General features: G+C 37.4%; 1 protein-coding gene across 1 annotated transcript in view; it reads left to right on the top strand.

The window, feature by feature from the left end:
• Window positions 1–21599, top strand: part of LOC142337685 (retinoic acid receptor gamma-like) — a 497928-nt gene that overhangs the window by 457655 nt on the left and 18674 nt on the right. Inside the window, exons 4-6 of the mRNA XM_075387124.1 lie at window positions 344–532; window positions 10428–10636; window positions 12597–12746. Coding sequence (XP_075243239.1) covers window positions 344–532; window positions 10428–10636; window positions 12597–12746 — 548 coding nt within the window. The remainder of the gene's footprint in view (window positions 1–343; window positions 533–10427; window positions 10637–12596; window positions 12747–21599) is intronic.

Raw genomic sequence — 21599 nt, 5'->3', positions numbered from 1 at the left:
TAACGCCTTCATAGCCAAATGTATATAGTCATTTTCAACTTAAATATAACTATTTAATGCCGTTGATCTGTGAAATGTTTGATGTTCTCTATATTTGAATTTATCGAAAACTGTAAATGTACACGGATATTTATGTTTATCGAAAACTTGTCCCAAAATTTGTCTTAAAGAAGAACAATTTTTTACTGTGGGTTCACGCTCCGAAGTATATAGTATATAACATCACCGCTCGCCATCAGACTAAAATAAGCTTTCAACAACACAATTTAAAATCTTTTTATTCTTACTTTTAACAACACTTAGTTTAACTTAAGTATGAACGATATATAACAGGATGCTTTAGGTCCCAAGAAGCGACGATTATCGGGTAGCTCTGGCAGTCAGACAAGTGTAGGTGGGAGTGTAGAGGCATCTCCTCAACAACAAGAGACTCCCTCTGAACTGTTCTCATTGCTACGAGAGGAGGATGTCATTTTGACAGAAAAGTTGACGCAGATTGAGCCGAACAAGATACCCTGCGACATGCCAGAAAGTGCGTATTTTTAGACCCGGGATGACTTGAGAGCTTTATTCAGAGCTGATAGCAATTATGCTCCTCCTCATGTTTCTCACGGAGCTTTTATTCTGATTCCTTCTCTCGCCTGACTTTTTGCGTGAATCTAAATTGTAGCAGTTCTTAATCGTCGTAGTGAAGTTGAACTCAATCGCGCGCTGCGTTATGTTGACGCATATTATGGATCGTGAGCTCAATAAGATCCATGCGTCGCATCTGTAATAAATAAAAATCCTAGCACAGAATACATCTGATTTTTTGCTATGTGCGTCTTTTTATGCACATTTGAAAGTTTTTTACTTCTATGTCCTATCTACGTTCTGATATATCCATGCTTTTTGTGAGTACGCTCATGTAGCGTAATTAAATGCTTATTATTAAAGCTCCGTGCGTTATCAGAGGCAATTCTGATGTCTGAGAAAGATTTTTTGCCATAGATTCCGCATGTTTAATAGCAGCCCTTATGTTCTTAAGCGGCTATTATAGCGGCCCTATTTTTTTAGAATTAAAGAATTTGAATTGTATTGGGGCGCAATATTTTTTCTACGATGAGAAGGGCATAAATGGTGATTAATTGCTCCCAAATGAGAAGTAATTATTTTGAACCTGTGTGCTTGTGACTGTTCAATGGACTTTTTCCACGCTTTTCTTCATTTTTGAGTGCTTTCAGTGGCGCGCGCTCTCTCTCTCTCTCCGAAAAAAAGATTGTTGTTGAAACAAAATCGATTGTAAGAAAGACGATGGCAAGGATTAAATTGCCCCGTCCTTGATTCCAGAGCAATTTTTCCATGGTTAGTCGGATTATTAATAGCCGCACAGCGATAGCTGGGGCTATTATTGGCCTTCTCTTGGTTTTTTACGACTCGAAGAGGAGTATTGGTTTTCTTAAGGTTTTTTTTTAACCGGAAGTACTATTCGTTCAGACGATGTTTTGACCTAAAAGCGAAAGCGAGTAAAATTGCAGTGTGAACTAATTTTTTCTGAGCGAGAGAAGTTTTTTGATCATGCGCTGAGTTTAGTGAATGACTTTTTGACATTGAAAAGTAGTTTTTGACTGAATGTCACATATAGATAACCGTTTTTAGCTGTTTTTTCGTCTAACTGGCCTAGTTTTTTGCTTGTAATTTGGTTTTTGTATAAATAATTTTTAATCGATGCTATGTTGAAATGTAAACCCCGGAAATTGATAGCACAGTATTTTTGCATAGCCTGAAATTGGGTTTCAAATGCGAAATTGGCACATATTTCTTGATTTTTTTGTTAATTTTTGGCTTTTTTTTCTATTAATTTCTTCATTTTTTTTATCTTTTATCTGTTTTTTGTCAAATGTCAGTTAATATGGCAACTTCCCTTTGATAATTCATATACTCAATGCCTCTTTCTACCTCGATGTAATTTTGTTTCATAAAATTGTACATTTGCTAATCCGATTTTCGTAGTTTTTTTGCCAATTTTTTTCAGTTTTTTTGTATTTTGCTTTTAACTACTAGAAATAGTATTTTGGGGAACATGAGGGACTTTAATTTCGTTTCAAAAAAATGCAATCATTTTTTGGTGTTAAGTTTTTGAAAAAACAGATAAATTTTTTTCATAAATGCAGTCTTAAATATTTTTTGACCACATTTTTGCAAAATGTTTCAATGTTTCGCATGTCTGAATTTTGCTTTTTCTTGTTTTATTCTCTTGAGCAAATTGGATTTTTGTCTCGAATGACTCGTTGTCTTTTCTATGTCTCGAATGCTGATCAATGAAATGTACTCGTTTTTCTTGATTTTTTTAAATTTGATTTTTAACTTTCAAAAATCAAGAATTGGTCTTTTTGTTACGGTGTTCCTAACTTTGTGTCCATATTCTTCACATTCTCGTTTGTATCATTCTAGTTTTGTCCTGGCACCTACTTTTATATTCGTTATATTGATTTTTTCAGTTGTTAAAAAATTGAATGAATTCAGCTTTTTCTTAGATCTTGGTTTCTTCGGTTTGCAATTGATTTAATTCAAAATAAAGCAGTACTGGGAGTTTGCTAGAAAGTATTTTCCAACATTTCTACGTATTCCTATTCATTGCAATTTTCTTGCGGGCTTGGTATTGTTTTTAGACGATTTTTTGCCTTTGAATATTATTCTGTTGCTTTTGTTTTTCTATGATTAATTTAATTTTTGAATTAGTATGAAATCAAGTTGTCTAGCATATATACAACAAGGAAGAATCATGTATTGATTTTGTCTTAATTGCCGTGATTAGAAATCTAATTGTAGTGGTTCTCTGATTCTTAAGTTTGAGCACTCTTTTTTTGAATAATTTTGACTTTCCTGTCTTTTTTGAAAAGTTTTTATCTTCCATTTGCTTTCGCGATCTTTTTGAGATTAGAATCAATAATTATCTGAGGGCAATTGATGGCCCTGTCAGCTTTGTCAGGCTATCAGCTGTTCGACCATCCTAAAAATTTCAGACTTTTTTTACGTTACCAAACGTTTTCAATAATAAAATTTTGCTGCATTTTCTTTCTCTTGGTGACAGTGGTTTAAATTTCACCGATTTTTAGATCAGACCCGGGGAGGTAATGAGTTAATGGTTTAATACAAAAGGTAATGGTTTCAGCTTTTTGTGAAGTTTTGGTGATTCGAGTCGCTTCCGGAATTCTTCCGGCTATGTTTTTTATTTCGTCGTCATGATTTTTGTTACGACCATATGACGTCACAGCCACTTTTTGTTCATTCGTTCATGCAATTTCAACTGAATTGCATGTGTGACGTCATTTTTCGCTCTTAGTGGAGCGAGTTTTTTTGTTCATGCGCTTTAAGTTTTTGGTCACACTTGACTTACCTCACTCTCGAAAATGACTTCCTCACTTTGAAATTGACTTTTATTTACTTTAATTCAAAGAGATAAGGTCAATTGGGTGTGTGTCACTCTAAATAAAGGTTATTTGAGACCGGCTAATAGAGGCAGTAATAACTTATACAGATTTTTAATCAAAATATAACAGATCAGCCTTCAATGAAAAGACGAATTTTTTTGGTCTGTCTCTTTTACTGGTTTTTTAGACTGCCGATCTACGAATCTATTGCGGCTATTTTCTGGCAATCTGCCAGCTATGTTGTTCTATTTTTACAGGCCAAAGGATTTGGTGTGTATTGGTTCCGGGTCCTTTTCTTGATCGGTTCAATTTGTCGATTTTTTCAATGAAATCAATTTAGATTGGGGATTTCAATCACACTGGAGTGAAATGGACTGAAAAGCGACTGTTAAATGCTTTTTTTCCCAATTACCTTTAAATTGGTATTTGAGTAGGAAATTGGTATTTGAACAAATTTTTGGTTTTTGATAGAGAATTTTATACAGGTGCTGCAATTTGACTATTTCCGTTGTTTTCTCTCCTGATTGTTCGACTAACGGAAGCGAAAGCTCAATCATGTGTTCTAAAAATGCGGAGTTGTAATTTTTGAATTCGTCAACGGGCCGTTGATAACATATCAGTGATGTCTTTTTTGCCGATTTTTGCGGTTCTTTTTGTTGTACTGTTTCTTAGTCTTGTTCATAGCAGCCATCCTCCTCTCTGAAGCTACTATTTTTAATTCACTTTACTTTTTGACCACGTTTTTAATGAAATTAAGAGTTTTTCGTTTCACTCCTGACTTACCTCTCTCGCGGTTTTAACCGAATGGGTTTTAAATTAGTTCAAGTTAAACTTAAGTTTGAATTATATATAACAGGATGCTTTGCGACCAAAGAAGCGACGATTATCGGGCAGGTGGAAGCGTAGAGGAGTCCTCAACATCAAGAGACTCCATCAGAACTGTTCTTATTGCTACGAGAGGAGGATGTCATTTTGACAGAAAAGTTGACGCAGATTGAGCCGAAGAAGATACCCTGCGCCATGCCAGAAAGTGCGTATTTTCAGACCCGGGATTACTGAGATTTATTCAGAGCTGATACCAACTATGCACCTCCTCCTCATGTCTTTACAGGAGATTTTCTTCTGATCGACTTTCATTCCTTTTTCGCCTGAATTTTTGCGTGAATCTTAAATTGGAGCAATTTCTAATCATCTTAGTGTATGTTAACTCAATCGCGCGCTACGATGTTGCCGCATTTTATTTGGGAACAGTAATCTGTGTTTTTAATAGCCGCGTCCTCAATTCCAGGCGGCTATTATAGCGCTCCTAAATTTATTTTTACTTCGTCTAACAGATATTTGTTTCGTCTTACCCTGACTTCTTGGAATTGACTTCAATGACTTACCTCACTCAAAAAAAAATGACTTCTGAACTCTTTTATGGAATTTTAAATTTCATGAAGTTACTTGTTAAAGGTCAATAGTGTGCATCTAAGTAGTGCCAAACATATATGCCCTAATTCTTGATTATTAGTCTTGAGTTTTTGATTTTGAATATTAATTTTGGGATCTTCTCCGTTTGTGCCCCCATTACTTTATGCCCCCCCCCCAGTTACAGAGCACGTGCCATTACATATTAAGTCATTATGTAAAAAAAATGTTGCACGTGCATGTGAGGGGTGCAAATAATATGCGCCCACTAAGCTGTGGGGGGCACAAACGGAAGAGATCCTAATTTTGAAAATCCCTATTAGGGCTTTCTCCTTATAGAGCTTATGTGTCTCATAAAAATGACAGTCCAAAGCTAACCCAAAAAGTCTAGTGGTCTATTAAAGGACTGGTGGTCGATCTGTCTACCTAATCTCTCTAGTTGTTTCAATTCATGGAAGGCCCCAAACGTCTATCGCGGCTAGTTTCCGGCAATCTGCCGGCTATGTTTTTCAGTTATGAGTCGTGTGGTCAATAATAAGATCTATTCATCGCATCTGCAATAGTTGATCAATCCTAGGACAGAATACATCCGGTTGATTGTTATGTCTTGATGCACATTTGAAAGTTTTTCTTCTATGTTGTCTAAGTTGTGATGTATTCATGTTTTTATTCGTTTGGACGGCCATGTCTCGAAATTAGTTGCTTTTTATTAGATCTCCGGACGTTTCCAAGAGCAAATTTGATGTTTGAACTAGATTTTTGCCATAGATTATCAGGCCTTCTGAAACAATGATCTACAATTGGTCCGCATGTTCAGTAGCAGCCCTCATGTTCTCAACCTGCTATTATAGCGGCCTTTTTTTAGAATTCAAAGAATTTGGATTGTATTTGGGCGCAGTATTTTTTCTTCGACGAGAAGAGCATTTATGGTTGCATAGTATTTGTCTCCTGTGTTTCGGATGAGTGACTGATATAGCAGAAATTGATAACATATCAGTGATGTCTTTTTTGCCGATTTTTGCGGTTCTTTTTGTTGTACTGTTTCTTAGTCTTCGGGCCGTTGATAACATATCAGTGATGTCTTTTTTGCCGATTTTTGCGGTTCTTTTTGTTGTACTGTTTCTTAGTCTTGTTCATAGCAGCCATCCTCCTCTCTGAAGCTACTATTTTTAATTCACTTTACTTTTTGACCACGTTTTTTATGAAATTAAGAGTTTTTCGTTTGACTCCTGACTTACCTCTCTCGCGGTTTTAACCGAATGGGTTTTAAATTAGTTCAAGTTAAACTTAAGTTTGAATTATATATAACAGGATGCTTTGCGACCAAAGAAGCGACAATTATCGGGCAGGTGGAAGCGTAGAGGAGTCCTCAACATCAAGAGACTCCATCAGAACTGTTCTTATTGCTACGAGAGGAGGATGTCATTTTGACAGAAAAGTTGACGCAGATTGAGCCGAAGAAGATACCCTGCGCCATGCCAGAAAGTGCGTATTTTCAGACCCGGGATTACTGAGATTTATTCAGAGCTGATACCAACTATGCACCTCCTCCTCATGTCTTTACCGGAGATTTTCTTCTGATCGACTTTCATTCCTTTTTCGCCTGAATTTTTGCGTGAATCTTAAATTGGAGCAATTTCTAATCATCTTAGTGTATGTTAACTCAATCGCGCGCTACGATGTTGCCGCATTTTATTTGGGAACAGTAATCTGTGTTTTTAATAGCCGCGTCCTCAATTCCAGGCGGCTATTATAGCGCTCCTAATTTTATTTTTACTTCGTCTAACAGATATTTGTTTCGTCTTACCCTGACTTCTTGGAATTGACTTCAATGACTTACCTCACTCAAAAAAATGACTTCTGAACTCTTTTATGGAATTTTAAATTTCATGAAGTTACTTGTTAAAGGTCAATAGTGTGCATCTAAGTAGTGCCAAACATATATGCCCTAATTCTTGATTATTAGTCTTGAGTTTTTGATTTTGAATATTAATTTTGGGATCTTCTCCGTTTGTGCCCCCATTACTTTATGCCCCCCCCCCCAGTTACAGAGCACGTGCCATTACATATTAAGTCATTATGTAAAAAAATGTTGCACGTGCATGTGAGGGGTGCAAATAATATGCGCCCACTAAGCTGTGGGGGGCACAAACGGAAGAGATCCTAATTTTGAAAATCCCTATTAGGGCTTTCTCCTTATAGAGCTTATGTGTCTCATAAAAATGACAGTCCAAAGCTAACCCAAAAAGTCTAGTGGTCTATTAAAGGACTGGTGGTCGATCTGTCTACCTAATCTCTCTAGTTGTTTCAATTCATGGAAGGCCCCAAACGTCTATCGCGGCTAGTTTCCGGCAATCTGCCGGCTATGTTTTTCAGTTATGAGTCGTGTGGTCAATAATAAGATCTATTCATCGCATCTGCAATAGTTGATCAATCCTAGGACAGAATACATCCGGTTGATTGTTATGTCTTTATGCACATTTGAAAGTTTTGCTTCTATGTTGTCTAAGTTGTGATGTATTCATGTTTTTGTTCGTTTGGACGGTCATGTCTCGTAATTAGTTGCTTTTTATTAGATCTCCGGACGTTTCCAAGAGCAAATTTGATGTTTGAACTAGATTTTTGCCATAGATTATCAGGCCTTCTGAAACAATGATCTACAATTGGTCCGCATGTTCAATAGCAGCCCTCATGTTCTCAACCTGCTATTATAGCGGCCTTTTTTTAGAATTCAAAGAATTTGGATTGTATTTGGGCGCAGTATTTTTTCTTCGACGAGAAGAGCATTTATGGTTGCATAGTATTTGTCTCCTGTGTTTCGGATGAGTGACTGATATAGCAGAAATTATAAATTAATTTCTCAGATTAATGGTTGGGAAGAAATTTGAAAACTGAACAGGGCACTTCACTTAACTAAATTAAACATTTTTCTTCATATTCATATTTCTTTGTTTCATGTTTTAATTGCTATTTAATACTTCACCTTCACATATTGGGTGGATACCTGATAATCCAGAGATCTATAAACAATGTTCCTGAAATATAGTTGTAAGTCTCCTTTTAGCATTTAGTATAAATATTATAAGAGTTTCATGGAGAATATATTTCGGCTGTCCATCGTCATCCCCGTTGCCTTTCATTGCTTTTCTCTGAACTCATTTTGGGGTTGTTTGTCAATTAGTAATATTTTGTTCTAACTATCTGTATAAAAAATAGTTCTCAATAGTTTTTTGAAGTCGCAACTAAAATTGAATTTTTTGTCAGGTAGTTTCCACAATTTTCTCCTCTTGTTGTTTCCAAAAGCTGAGTTTAATCTTGTAGAACTTGCATAGATCAGTGAGATTGGTCATTGTCATACTTCGAATTCTTCCGGCCATGTTTTTTTAAGATCTGCTCATATTTGTATGAATTTTGAAGTCAAATTGAAGCGATGTGTTTCGTCACGCCGAAACAGGAAGAGGAGCGAAAAAACGAGTGGTTTTGCGGCGTGAACTGTTTCATTCTTATTTTTAAGTAAAGTGAGAAAACGGCGTGTGAACAAAAATTTGCTTTCTTTTTAGTGGGTTTCTTGCTTCGATTTTTACTCTTTTTTCGATTCTTTTCGATTTTCTCTATATGGTTTTCCCAATCAAGTCATAGTCCGTTCGAAGTCTAATTTTTTGTTTAGTTGATGAAAATTCTTTGTAGTTCAGGACTTGTCCTGCTATATATTTGATTTTGCTTTACCTTTTGATCACGTTTTTCGTTTTACATAAGAGTTTTCACGCTTGACTTCTGACTTACTTCACTCACTGTTTCAACTAAGTGGATGTTAACTTTTTTCACGTATTCAATTACGTAATGCGGTGAAGACGGTCACAGTCAAAAGAGCAAAATCAAAAGAAACGATAAACTTATAAAGCGCGGTAATTAAGTCATAGTGCATTAGGTTGTCAAAAATCATTTAAGCGATTGCTAGCTGGCATTGGTATTAAGCTTAATAGCTTTCAGTTTAGAAGCTGTATTAAGTGTTTTTTTATAATCTAACGGAATATGCAGAATTTTTTTAGATTTCTGTTTCAATCCCAATGTGCGTCAACGGCGGCTATTTTCCGGCAATCTGCCTGCTATGTTTATCAAAGGTTGTTCTTCTATTGCGGATCATTGCCAGGTCTTAGTTTGTTGAATCCTTTGATTTGTAATTCAGGACTGGTCTTGCTCTGTTTTGTTTGCCGGCTGACGCTTATTTTATGTTTTACATTTGTCCACACAGTCAAATTTTGAGAATGACTTCTTCGTCTCCATAACGGCATCTGTACGTGTGACGTCATTTATCAACGTAGGTAACTGAAGAGAGTTTTCAGGGCATTTGTCTGACTAGATTATGATCATACGCGACTCACGTCACTCGTCAAAATCACTTTTGGACTTCTAAAATTAAGTTTTATTTAATTACTCAAGGTCAGTGAACCTCAGACGCATAATTAATGTCAATTATAGGAAGAATTCTTCGGCATGAAATGCTTCCCCAGTATTTCATAATTTTTTTTTTGGCGTGAGTCGATAAATGCGTAAACTCATTTCTGCATCTGTTTTATCTGTATTCTACGAAACGCATGTCTATTTTCCAACTATTCTGCAATCTGCAGGCTATGTTAATTTTCGGCTGTTCTTCGTAAGTGCTAACTCAAGTAGTGTAAAGTGCTTATTTTCGTATTTGATGTTTCTGAGTTAATGACTCTAGTAACCGGTCTTACAGGTTAACTTAGTTGTTCCCTTGGCAAAATTCCGATTTTGCTGTTGTTTAGAGTTAAACTTCCTGTTCTCTTTTAGAATTTCCACGTACTTTTTGTAATCGCTAGACCTATCTTTTAAGGGTATAAGTACCTGTAATGAACCTTAGTGCTACTTAGGAGCTTATCATTTTTTCAGGCTGATGAAACCTGACTCAATCCTTGTTTACTAGGTAGGTATAAAGAACACAGAACCTTTAAGATTGAGATTGAAGTCCTGTTATTCTTATTTATGCATTTTCGTCTGACGTCCATTATCTGGCCTATTTGACTTTTCGTATAAAGAGACGGGATAACCATATGAAGCCTGAGGTTTTTATTCCATAGTCTTCAAGTGTAGGGCTCACCGAAACTGCTATGGAAGCAGTAAGTCAGATCTGAAGAAAATTTTTGGATTTGGTGGAGCCTTTTATTCCAACCGCTTATCCCTATAAGTCTTTTCCTTTCATCTTTCAAAATAATTATGGGGGGGGGGGTGGATACGTTTCAGGCGGCTTGACCAATAGAATTAACATCATTTTTGCATAAAAATTTTTCGGTCAATAAGGAAGTAAATTTTTTGAAGTTGCAGTGGAAATTGTTAGTACGGTTGTCAAGGACATGTTGACTTTTTGCTCGATTTCGAGAAGAAAAGCAGTCAAAACACAATCATAATCATCTCAAAAACCTGACGGAAGTAGTCGAGTTCTCGAGAACCTTTTTCATAGCAACAAAACAAGCGAAACAAAAGTAATCAATTTTAATTTTACTTTAATAATACAGAATCATAATGGTCTTAAGCACATTTGCCATCCCAGCATAATTCATTAATAACGGTGTATCGTGATTTCAGTCGCTCCTGAGAGTATGCCAGACTCAGTGAAGCCTGGAATGGCTGCCATGTTCCTATCTGCCTATGAGGAGCTGAGGGATGTGGTGCATTGGGCCAGGAATGTGCCTGGATTCACGGGCATCTCCACTGTGGACCAAATGACTATCCTCAAGAAGTGTTTCCTCGATATCATTGTGTTCAGACTCGCGTGGAGATCATGTCCCCTGGAGGTGTGTAAACAAACTGCATCTCTAATTCTATTGTCATTATTAAAAGCCGCCGTTAGGCTCTCAATGGAAATCATTTGGGCACTCTGCTTTTTAATTGCTCTCAAATGCAGTTTGTAGCAATCATATTAGCCCTGTAGTCTTTTAAATGCAATTTTTTTGCTTGACCAATGTTTTTTGTCTGAAACTTCTCGTCCTCAAAAACGGGATAACCAAGTGAAGCCTGGAGGGTATTAATTGGCTGAGCAGCTCTCTTAGAGCCTTACGACTTTTTATGACAATTTCATGGACAATTTTCATGGCGTGGAGGGTGGTTTCTAATCTGAAACGTTTAACCCCCGCAGTCACACCCTCCCCTCCTCCTCCCCCCCCCCCCCCCACCACCACCACCACCACCACTCCCCCGTCCATCCTCTTCCAACTGGCTATTTGAACTTTGAACCCCCTCTCGTCCAGCCCAACCCCCATCGCTTGACCTCAATTGGCGAAAGTGTGCTACTAAAACGGTAATGGATAGCGCACCGAAATGGGCTTCCTTTTAAAATGTAAATCCGTGGTTTAAAATGCGCTCTAATGGCATTTTTTCAAGCCACCATCTAAGAGTATATATTGAGCCTTTGACTGAAGCAGACTACAAGAGAATCAACTCTTGCCTGTTGTTTGAGAGCAATTCGCGCGTCGTTAGTCCGATATTTTCTACTAGTATCCTTTTTATCCCAGATTGTAATGTTTTTATCGCATCAATGGTTTTTTTTAGTTGTATTTGGGCGCTGTTTATTTATTAGCCGACGTCATGTTCTCAACAGGCTATTATAGCGCTCCTTATTTACAATCCAATGTATTTGGTGGTGTGCTGTCTTTTTTCAAGATATGTTCTCATTTTTTCGGCTTTTTGACATCAGCGAGAAGTCAAATAGAGTGGGAATTTAATCACGCTCGAGTAGTAAGAAGAGCGACAAATTGAGTAGGTATGAGGGTGATTTGTTTCGAATTATCTTTAAAGGCGAGTAAGAAGTTGGTATTTGAACAGATTCTGTTTTCAGTGTTTCTTCTCTTGTGCGATGTTAATGTGATACATGAGTTGTGTTGTTGTTTTCAGTGATTGTTTATCCTTGGAAAGGAAACTTTTCTCATTGTTTTTAGATTTGTTAGTTTTTGCTCACTAAGGGTCGTGGACTTTATTGACTGGCTTTGTTTTATGTTAATTTAAAATAGATATTTATCGGATCATTTCAATTCTTCGGATTATATTTCAGGAGTTTTCCTGCTATGTTTTTTGCAAGATGTTTTCACACCTTTTTCAAATACTTTGAGCTTTTGAAACGGGATGAACAGGTGAAACTCGGTGGGCCCTTAGCTGGCTTCGGTAGTCTTTAAGGTGATTAATATACTGAAGTTTCGGGGAACATCTGAATTCACTGTGAAAAATTTCAATTTTCTTTTGTTAATTTTGTTAATTTAATGGTGGTCAATCATAGTTTTACGCTATTGTGTTAAATTGCTCTCAAACAAAGTTTGCAGCAATTTTATTAGTCCTGTCGGTCCTTTTTAAAGCGATTTTTCGCTTGACCGTTTTTTGGTCTGACCCATTTTACTTTTCGTCCTCAAAAACGGGATAAACAGGTAGCGCCCAGCGGGCATTAATTGCTTTTAGAGCCTTTCACAGCATTTGAATTTCGCGGATATGTATTTTTTGCCAAATAAGAAGTATGATTAAGCATTCACGTTATTGATGCCATTATAGTGGTGTAAAAAATATAATTTATAGGTATGGATTTTGTTCTTTGGAGTTAGTTTTCATTTCATTGATTTAATCAAAAAGCCTTCTTCGGCTAAAATTAGCTCGACGAAAGGGTCAGGTTGATGTATAGTTTCTAACCCCGATTTTATGAAGTGTTCGAATGAAACAAAGTTAACTTGGAAACCTGAGCATGGTGGCTATATGGGTTAACTTGTTGTTTAGAACAAGATCAAATTCACCTCGACAAAGATATTGACGAAGGACGAGGGACTAGAGGTAGGTCTAGATGGAGAGCTGATGGACCTGACGTTCCACTTCGTCAAACTGATCAATCAGATTGAAATCGACATGGTCGAATTCTCGCTCATCCAAGTGAGTTGTGCATCCTGTGAACTAAAGTTGAGATCCAAAGTAGTTTCTGGGTTGTTTTTGATCTCTTACTTCAAACTTTAGAACATATGTTCTTAGCTTGAAATCTTTCTTCAAACTCAGCTGGTTATTAGTGACAATAGAAATAGAGCTGATTGTTCAGACTTCTAATGAACCTTAATTTCAAACTAACAAAGAAATATGATTAAAAAGATACTTCATATTGAACAACGCCTCAAAGTAAGCAACTATTTTGTGCAAGTAAGAGAGTGTGATTTAGAGGCTTGAATTTGGAGAATTTTTTGTGAGAGCCAAGTACAATAACAGTAATAAGATGTTAAGCAAGTTTGACTGTACACTGTTAATTACGACCTGCAAAACATGAGCAGCTACTAAATAACAGTATTTGTCTGAACTTAAATCATCAAAGCACGTGAACGGGCGATGAAGCAAAATTAAAAAATTTGTAATCCTTTAGCTTTAGAAATAGATTAAATACAATTTATTGATTATAAAATTAAATAGCAGCTGAGTCTTTTTTTCGTTTCCAGCAAGAGAAAGTGCTCTTCCATCGAGGGAAATTTATACTGTTGACAGCAGAATAAGCCGACACAGCTTTAAAGGCATGAAGCTATAGGGGCTGCAATGGGCTCACTAAGATTTTGTAGCCTCATGTTTGCGAGAATAGATAGGTGGAATTTTCTCATTGTTAGACATTTTGACTTTCGTGGACAATTCACAATGTGAAATGGGTATTTTGCTCTTTTGCATTGCAAACTGGTTTTTTTCTAATCAATAAAATTCTTCCGCTAACGATGCCCTTCAGGCCTTAGAGGATTCTGGTAGCTTCAACGTACAACTGTTGAGTAATCGGAGAGTTGGAGACAGTCCATTGTAGCAGATGAAATACTGAATGTACACCTCCAACTAGGAGACTGAGAAGACCCTATTCTCTTATATAAAGTGCTTGTACGGCTGACTTCAGTGAGTGTTGTAGTTATAGTTGAATACACTATGTTTACCCTCAATACCTTGACTCCGGTGGTAACTATATTATACGCCGTTATAATTGAAGTATTTCTTCAATGTTTCACTGAGTCGGTTAGTCTGAGAGATAAAGGTAAGTCTGCTTCGCGCTCAGAAGTAAGTAGCCCTAACTCTTCGTGTCTTAAGGCTGTAAAAAGAGCTTTCTTAGGGTCTGTCTTACCATGTCTAGTCCAGATCTCCTTCATCGGCTGTAGTTGGAATGATCAGGGGAGAAAAGTTAAGTGAGGACCTTTGATGTCATCAAAAAGTTGGGAGAGCGAGTCGATGCAGCAACTTCGCAGCTAACTCGTCACATAATTCAAGAAGCAATCGATGATGTAGCTTCTACTACTCTGCTCTGTAAAGAAAATTGAAGGGAGAAAGCGTTGTTGCCGCAATCAGGATCATGGCTCTCACGCAACTTCTTTTCGAGGAGTAGTGAGAAATGGGGTGGTCTACCGCACAGAAAAAGGATCCCTCCACTTATTAGTCTCGAACCCAATCTTTTAGTGCTTTCATATGTTTCTCATAGTTTTTTAGCCTAAACCACCGTACTACAGGAGCATCATTTTGAAACGTTTTTGGCAATCATATACCGAACTTCATCAAGGTTAGTTCATACAAAGTTCGTTTTATGGCCCATTATTTACTGCTTTATCTTTGTGTTTGACATATCGCAAATTGACTAATTTGCTTTTGGTCCTTTTTGCTTCTGTCTTGTGTGCTCAATTTACCAAACCGCTTCTGGGTAAATTTGATTTTGAATCAAAAACTGTTGTTTTAGATAAAAGCTAAAACTCATTTATTGCTGCACGTTTTGGTATCTCTATCTTTGCCGCCTTTTATCTAGTGTAGACTCAAAGACTAAGAAATGCTACAATTTAAATGCGAAAATCTTAACCGTTCTCCTTCGCGCATACAATAGTACAGCTTTCAAACAAGATTTCTAATTAAGAACAATTTGTAGCAAGAAGACAGCTATGATTATTAAATACAAGGAACAATACAACAATGCTTTTAATAATCAAATTTAATGTTATTGTTTTGCGAATGATAATTTCAAAATTATTCTCTTGAGTCTCTAAAGTTTATCAGAGGCATATCATCCTCTGAGGCTAAATCAACAACCTCGGGGGGGTTATTTTCGCTTTCAGTCTCCCGCATTCTTTTCATTGGTTTGACTTCGGCAATCGGGATCAAAAGCTTATTGATTTTCTCTCGCTTAGCCCTCATATAGTTTCTATGGTGAAGCATCAGGGCTGTAAATTCACGTAGATGAATGGCTGTGTATTGCAATGCCCACATATCACCTTTGAGGCTGAACTTCTTAAGGTAGAAGAACACACTCAGTATGATGTCCTGCGGGTCGAAGTATTTGACCGCAAATCTGTAGTACGTGTTGTCTGTATCTAAATAGAAACAAAATTGTCTAGACATTTATGTATCAGAACCCCTCTACCCATCCGCATACAGTTTTAATACGCACATTGATATTCTAGAATAAACCCTAATTAGTTGGAACATATATGAAATATTACCCTAAATAGAAACAAAATATCTAGACATTCATATCAGAACACCTCTACCAATCCGCACAGTTTTAATAAGCAGATTGCTATTCTACAATAAACCCTAATTAGTTGGAACATATATAAAATATTACCCTTTATGTCTCGTATCACTTCGCAGTTTTTGCTGTCCATCCTCATGCGTTCGCAGACATTGAAATTAATCACGATTCGGCCTTCTGTGTTGAATTTACCCTCGGAGATTAGTCTCAGTATATCAGACTCGAGAGTACAAGAGTCCATTATTTCTGAGAAGTGGTGTTCAGGTATCACTACTGACTGGTTCAGATATCGTTCGTCGTTTGCGAACTTAAACAGCGTTATCTCAATATTGCTCCCGTTCTCCGATTCATCTCTCGCAACTCGAAGAAGGCGGGTTGATGTTTTATACTCAAAGAAGTATCCACCAGAGACACTTTCCATCATCGACTGGGACTGAAGTTCGGTTTGATTTTTTTGAAATTCGGTTTGATTAAAATTTGAGTTTGTTGAGATGAATCGGTACCTGCGTGAGCCCTTTTTATACTACTAATCTTTTATTGATAACGGTAATGGTCGCGTAAATCAGAAATATCTTGGCGTTTTTATAGCTTTTTGTCTAGGTCCGTGCATATGGAAAACCTGTGTTACCACCTAATTTGGTGCGACTTAAGCCTGCATAAGTCGAATTTATCTTTTCGGCGTGAACAAGTTTTCACTAGATACATTCAATACCAACAACCATCTTCTTCATGAACAAACATAGTATCAATTTATCAGCAGGTGATACCAATATCAAATATATGAGCCAAATAACGGAGACTTCTTTCATTCGATCCTAATTCCTAAACTTGTGCCTCTGCTGAGCAGTCAAGAAAAATTTACTCCGTTCTCTAACTTTCTGTCGAATTTGAAATAATTCTGAAATACAATCAGAATCGAATTTATGATATTTTCCAAAATCGGTAGCGCTAATAATCCAAAGTTGTGAGGTGAGAATCGTTCACGTTATTGTTAGAACTAATATCAAGAAAATGGGGTATGTGTTGGTCAATATAGTGAACTGATGAAATGGGATATGCGGGTATGAGGGAAAGAAAGAGGGTTTTAGGAACTTTATGCTGGCTGCTCTTGAAGAGCGAAACTCTTTTTTTTTACCGAAAGAGCTGAGCTCTTATTTTTGAGTTTAAAGTTTCCGATCGCTGAATATGAACTTCACTGGGTTGTTCATTTTTTTCAGAAAAAATTTCGCATTGGTTTGTCAGCCCACACGCATCAACAATTTTTGGTGCTTTTTTTTTCAGTGAAATTTTAACTCCTTTTCGATTCATACCTTGAATTGAAAATTTACTTTTGGTTAATCTATCGGACTGGCTGACAAAATGAACTTTATGCTAAGCTAGTTAAATACGAAGAGTTGTGCTCTTCCTGCTTTTTTTCTCAAAAAAGATTTGAGTTTAATTACCGATATCCGTCAAGTTACTGAAAATTTCATGCATATTGACCAAAAGTCTGAAACTTTGAGTCCCGTTTGATTTTAATTGCTAATCAAAAACAGATCGGCATGCTATTTTGAGATGTGCTCTCAAAATTAATAGTTCGTGGTCTTGATAGTACTGCTAAAAGCATTCAAAAATTACAACAGAAAAAGCAAAAATTAGGAATCAGTAATTTTTGTGATGTGAGGGAGCTGCAAGTAACAAAGAAAACAGAGTTGAGGTTTTGAGCTTCAGAGTGATGTTCAAAATTTTCGACTTTGTTTTTTTTTCTTATATGCAGCTTTCTTATACCTCGCTAAGATTACTGAAATCAGTATGCTTTTTGATGTGAGAAAGCTGCAAGTTACAAAGAGAACAGAGTTGATGTTTTGAGCGTCAGAGTGATGTTCAAAATTTTTGACTCTGTTCTTTTTGTTTCTTGTAGTTTTCTTATACATCACTAAGGATACTGAATTCTCCTTCTGGCTTCCGTCAGTCTTGGCTACCTCTCGTCGAAGGGACCAAGCAGAAGTCGGGTGGGGGATAGTTGGGAAATAGATTTCGAAAAACGTATGTTTTTCGAAGTCTGTTTTCCGACTATCCTCCATTACAGGAATTAAACAAAAAAAGATGCTTGGACTCCCGGTTTTGAATAAACTGGACCCTTGCATCTTTTCTGGCTTGTTCAATTGAACAACGCCAGAGACTTCCTTGTAGCCACTTCCTACAAGGAATAAATAATAAAAATTGATTTAAATAGTTTGTTTAGGCGTTATGGTGAAATGCAATTTGTGTAATCAAGACTTTGCGAAACGACAAGATTTTCTATTGCATAGGCATCAAAAACATTCCGAGCTGCCTGATCAGAGTTTTCGATGTGGCCATTGCCAAACTGTTTTTACGCTTGCCAAAAACTTAGTCCGTCACCTAAAGAATGTGCACAAGTTTGATCGTTCAGTAAGATGCAACACATGTCAGACCTTTTTCGGTCAACAGGACGCATGGCAGAAACACTGCACGGATGAGCATTCAGTGACTGCTCCTGCTGCCAGAACAAATCCTGCTCATCTTTGTCAAAACGATAATTTTTTATTAGAGCGTGAAAGAAAAGCTATTCGGAGCACTTCCAGTCCTTTCGGCTGAAATTATCAGGAGACTCCAATTTTGACCCTTTTGAGTTTCTTGTTAATAAGGAAAGTGATATCATTGACTTCATCAACAGCAAACTGGAAGATTTGATATTGATCAAATTTGGAATGTGTATTGAAGTGAAATTTGTGATGCCGTTGACCGATGATAGCACTGTTTGCTTTTTTCACAGTCCAATGGAAAGCCTCTCGACGACTTTAACAGCCGACGAATATTTTTCACACGTCGATAAACTGTTGACTAAAATCAACGTTTTCTGCACAGCTGGAAGTGGATGGGTTATTGAAAAATTGCATTTAGTTGAGCTGAAGGTTACAAAGTTTGCGCCTCTCCGAGCCGGATCATATATAGCTACACCGCCGGAACTCGAAAATCAACGAAAATCGGTTCTGAACATCAAGAATCTAAAGGATAATTTTTGTTTTCTCTACTCTGTGTTGGCTGCGCTTTTCCCTATGAAGCAAAATCAAGAAAGACCTCAAAGTTACCGTCAAAATTTTAGCGCACTTCACTACAATCCGAAAAAAATGCCAGTTGCTCTAACTGACATACCGGCTTTTGAGAAAAATAATCACCTTAGAATCAACGTCTTCGCTTATGAACAGACAAAGTTTTATCCTGTTTATTTGAGCAAGTACAGAGGCAAAACCAAAAGAATAAATTTGTTACTTTTATCAGAAGAAAACAATTGGCATTATTGCCTGATAAAAAATTTGGATCGTGTTATGAAAGTTTTGCTGCGTTCGCCTGCCACCGCCAACTCAAAGAACAATATACGAAAATTTTGCGAGCGTTGTCTACAGAGCATTGCGCGAGAAAAGTTTAAGCTGGATAAATCTCTCTGCGAGCATCATCAACCTCAAGTTATTCAGATGCCTGAAGAAGGTCAACGGTGAAATTCAAAAATTGGCAAAAAACTTTCAAATGCCCTTTCGTGGTTTATGCGGATCTAGAGGCTCTCGATGTTCGAACTGAGGCTTTTGAATCAGTTGAGGAACTTGTCAGAAATGGCTTAAATGAAAGCTCTGCTTCGAGTTTTGTCGTTGAAAAACAGTACCCTTGTAGTTTCGGTGCTGTATTAGTTGACAGCAGGAATTCCAACGTGCAACTAAAGAAGTTTTATAGAGGAGAAGACTGCATTTCAGTTCTGATGAGTACTTTGCGAAGTTGGGTTAAATGGGCGGACTCCGAGCGACAACGTTATCGCTTTCTAAAAATGTCAAATTCTGCGAAACAAGACTTTGTTGAGAACTGGACAGCGCCGTGTTGCATTTGTGAAAAAAATTTTCTAATCACTGAGGAGAAAGTAGTCCATCACTGTCATTTAACTGGAACTGTGCTTGGAGTGGCGCACTCAGCTTGCAATTTAGCTGTTACAGTTGGATCGTTTTTACCGGTTCTCTTTCATAATTTGTCGCGATACGATGCTCATCACATAGTGAAGTACCTTGTGTTGGAGGAAAACGAAATTCTCTCTGCAATATCCAGAACTGAGGAGACGTTTATTTCTTTTTCGGTTCAAGTTCCTGTTAAGACCTACATCAATAAATGTGGTGTTGAGAAAATTGTTCGAAACGAAATACGTTTTCTCGATAGTTTCAATTTTATGGCTTCAGGTCTTGATTCTTTGGCTCAGACGTTACAAGATGGTGATCTTAAGTTGCTTCGTAGCCATTTTTCTCAATACTCAGATGCTGATTTCAAAAGAATTAGAAGCAAAGAATTTTTCCCTCCTCCTATCTGGACTGTTTTGAAAAGTTTATCTTTTGAAAAGTAAAAAGCATGGTCTTCCCGTTTACGGTGAAGAGTGGAAAAACACATTAACAGGAAAGATAGATATCACAGAGGAAATGCATCAGAAAGCTGTTGAAATGTATCAGTTGTTCAAATGTGACAACTTTGGAGATTACCACGATGCTTATTTGGAAACTGATGTCTTTTTGCTGGCCGATGTATTTGAACTGTTCCGTTCAGTGTGCATTAATGTTTACCGTCTAGATCCAGCATACTTCTACAGTGCACCTAATCTCAGCTGGGACGCAATGTTGATAACAACGGACGTTGAACTTGGATTGCTTTCGGATGTTGATATGCTCCTCTTTTGCGAAAAAGCAATCAGAGGTGGTCTCAACGGAGTAGGAGCCCTTCGCCACTTTCGAGCAAACAACAAGGATCTGAATGGTTACAACAAGGATCAAAAGTCAGTTTATGGGGCGTTTTTAGACGTAACCTCGCTTTATGGTGGGATAATGATGAAAAAACTGCCAAAAGACGGATACCAGTGGGCTGAGTTTGCTGATATTGATTCTCTCATTGAGACTTATAAAAACAAAGATAGTGTCGGTTACTTTGTTGAAGTTGATCTCAATTATCCCGCCTCGATTCACAACGATCATTCTGATTTTCCACTGGCTCCTGAGAAACTTTTTATTAGCGACGACTGGTTGTCGCCCTATAGTAAGCAGTTAGCTCAAAACCGGGCATCTGTTCCGAAGCTTGTGGAAACTTTATTTGATAAGAGGAATTATATCTGTCATATTGAAAATTTGTTGTTTTATCTGGAACAGGGACTGAAAGTGGTTGCTCTTCATCGCGTGCTCCAGTTTAATCAGTCAGACTGGTTGCGTCCTTATATTGAAAAGAACACTTCTATGCGAAAAATGGCATCAACTACCTTCGAAAAAAATTTCTACAAACTTATGTCCAACGCCTGTTTCGAGAAAACCATGGAGAATAAACGAAACAGAAAAAACATTCAGTTTGTTTCGGATCAGGTTAAAGCTTCGAAACTAACATCAAAACCGAATTTCAAATCGTTCCAAATTATCAGTGACAACTTATGTTCCCTTTACTTCTCCGTGCCAACTGTTAAATGGGATAAACCAACGCCTGTGGGAGCGGCCATCCTTGATCTTTCTAAACTCGCACTATACAATTTTCATTACAACGAGATGAGACCAAGATACGGTTCGCGAATTTGCGTCACGTATAAGGACACGGACTCACTTTTGTATCGCATAGAGACTGATGATCTGTATAAGGACATGGAGGAGTTCAAACATTTGCTAGATTTGAGCGACTATCCAACATCTCATCCACTTTTCGACCCGACAAACAAAAAAGTTCCTTTGACAATGACAGATGAATTAAATGGATCAGTTTTGGAGGAAAGTGTAATCTTGCGATCGAAAATGTATAGTATCAAATTTGTCAGCGGTGTTAAACAGAGTGCAAAGGGCGTTCAGAAGGTACTTAAGAAAACGCTTCATCACGACAAATACCTCCAGTGTCTTCAAACAGGTGTTAGCAGCAGGGCGCCAATGACCAGAATACATTCCGCTAATCACCAGATACAAGTTACGACTACAAATAAAACAGCTCTGAGCTGTTTCGACGACAAGCGGTTTATTCTTGATAATGGCATTGACACCTTACCGTACGGTCATTATAGTCTTGGCCAGGAGCCACCAAAACCTTGCACAACCAGTACTGACTTTTCAAGCGATACCGACGACGACGATCGAGCTTCACTGTCAGCTGACGAAGAGAAGAACTTAATTGAGTTCAAAGAGCTCACTCCACATGACGCAGATTCTGTCTCCACGGCATCAACTTCATCTTTCGGTTGTTAAATGATTTTTTTTAAATAATGCAAT

This window comes from Convolutriloba macropyga, chromosome 4, assembly GCF_964194025.1.
Source record: "Convolutriloba macropyga chromosome 4, txConMacr16.3, whole genome shotgun sequence".
Lineage (NCBI taxonomy): Eukaryota > Metazoa > Xenacoelomorpha > Acoela > Convolutidae > Convolutriloba > Convolutriloba macropyga.
Note: the sequence above shows the minus strand (reverse complement) of the source record. Positions and strands in the feature narration are given on the sequence as shown.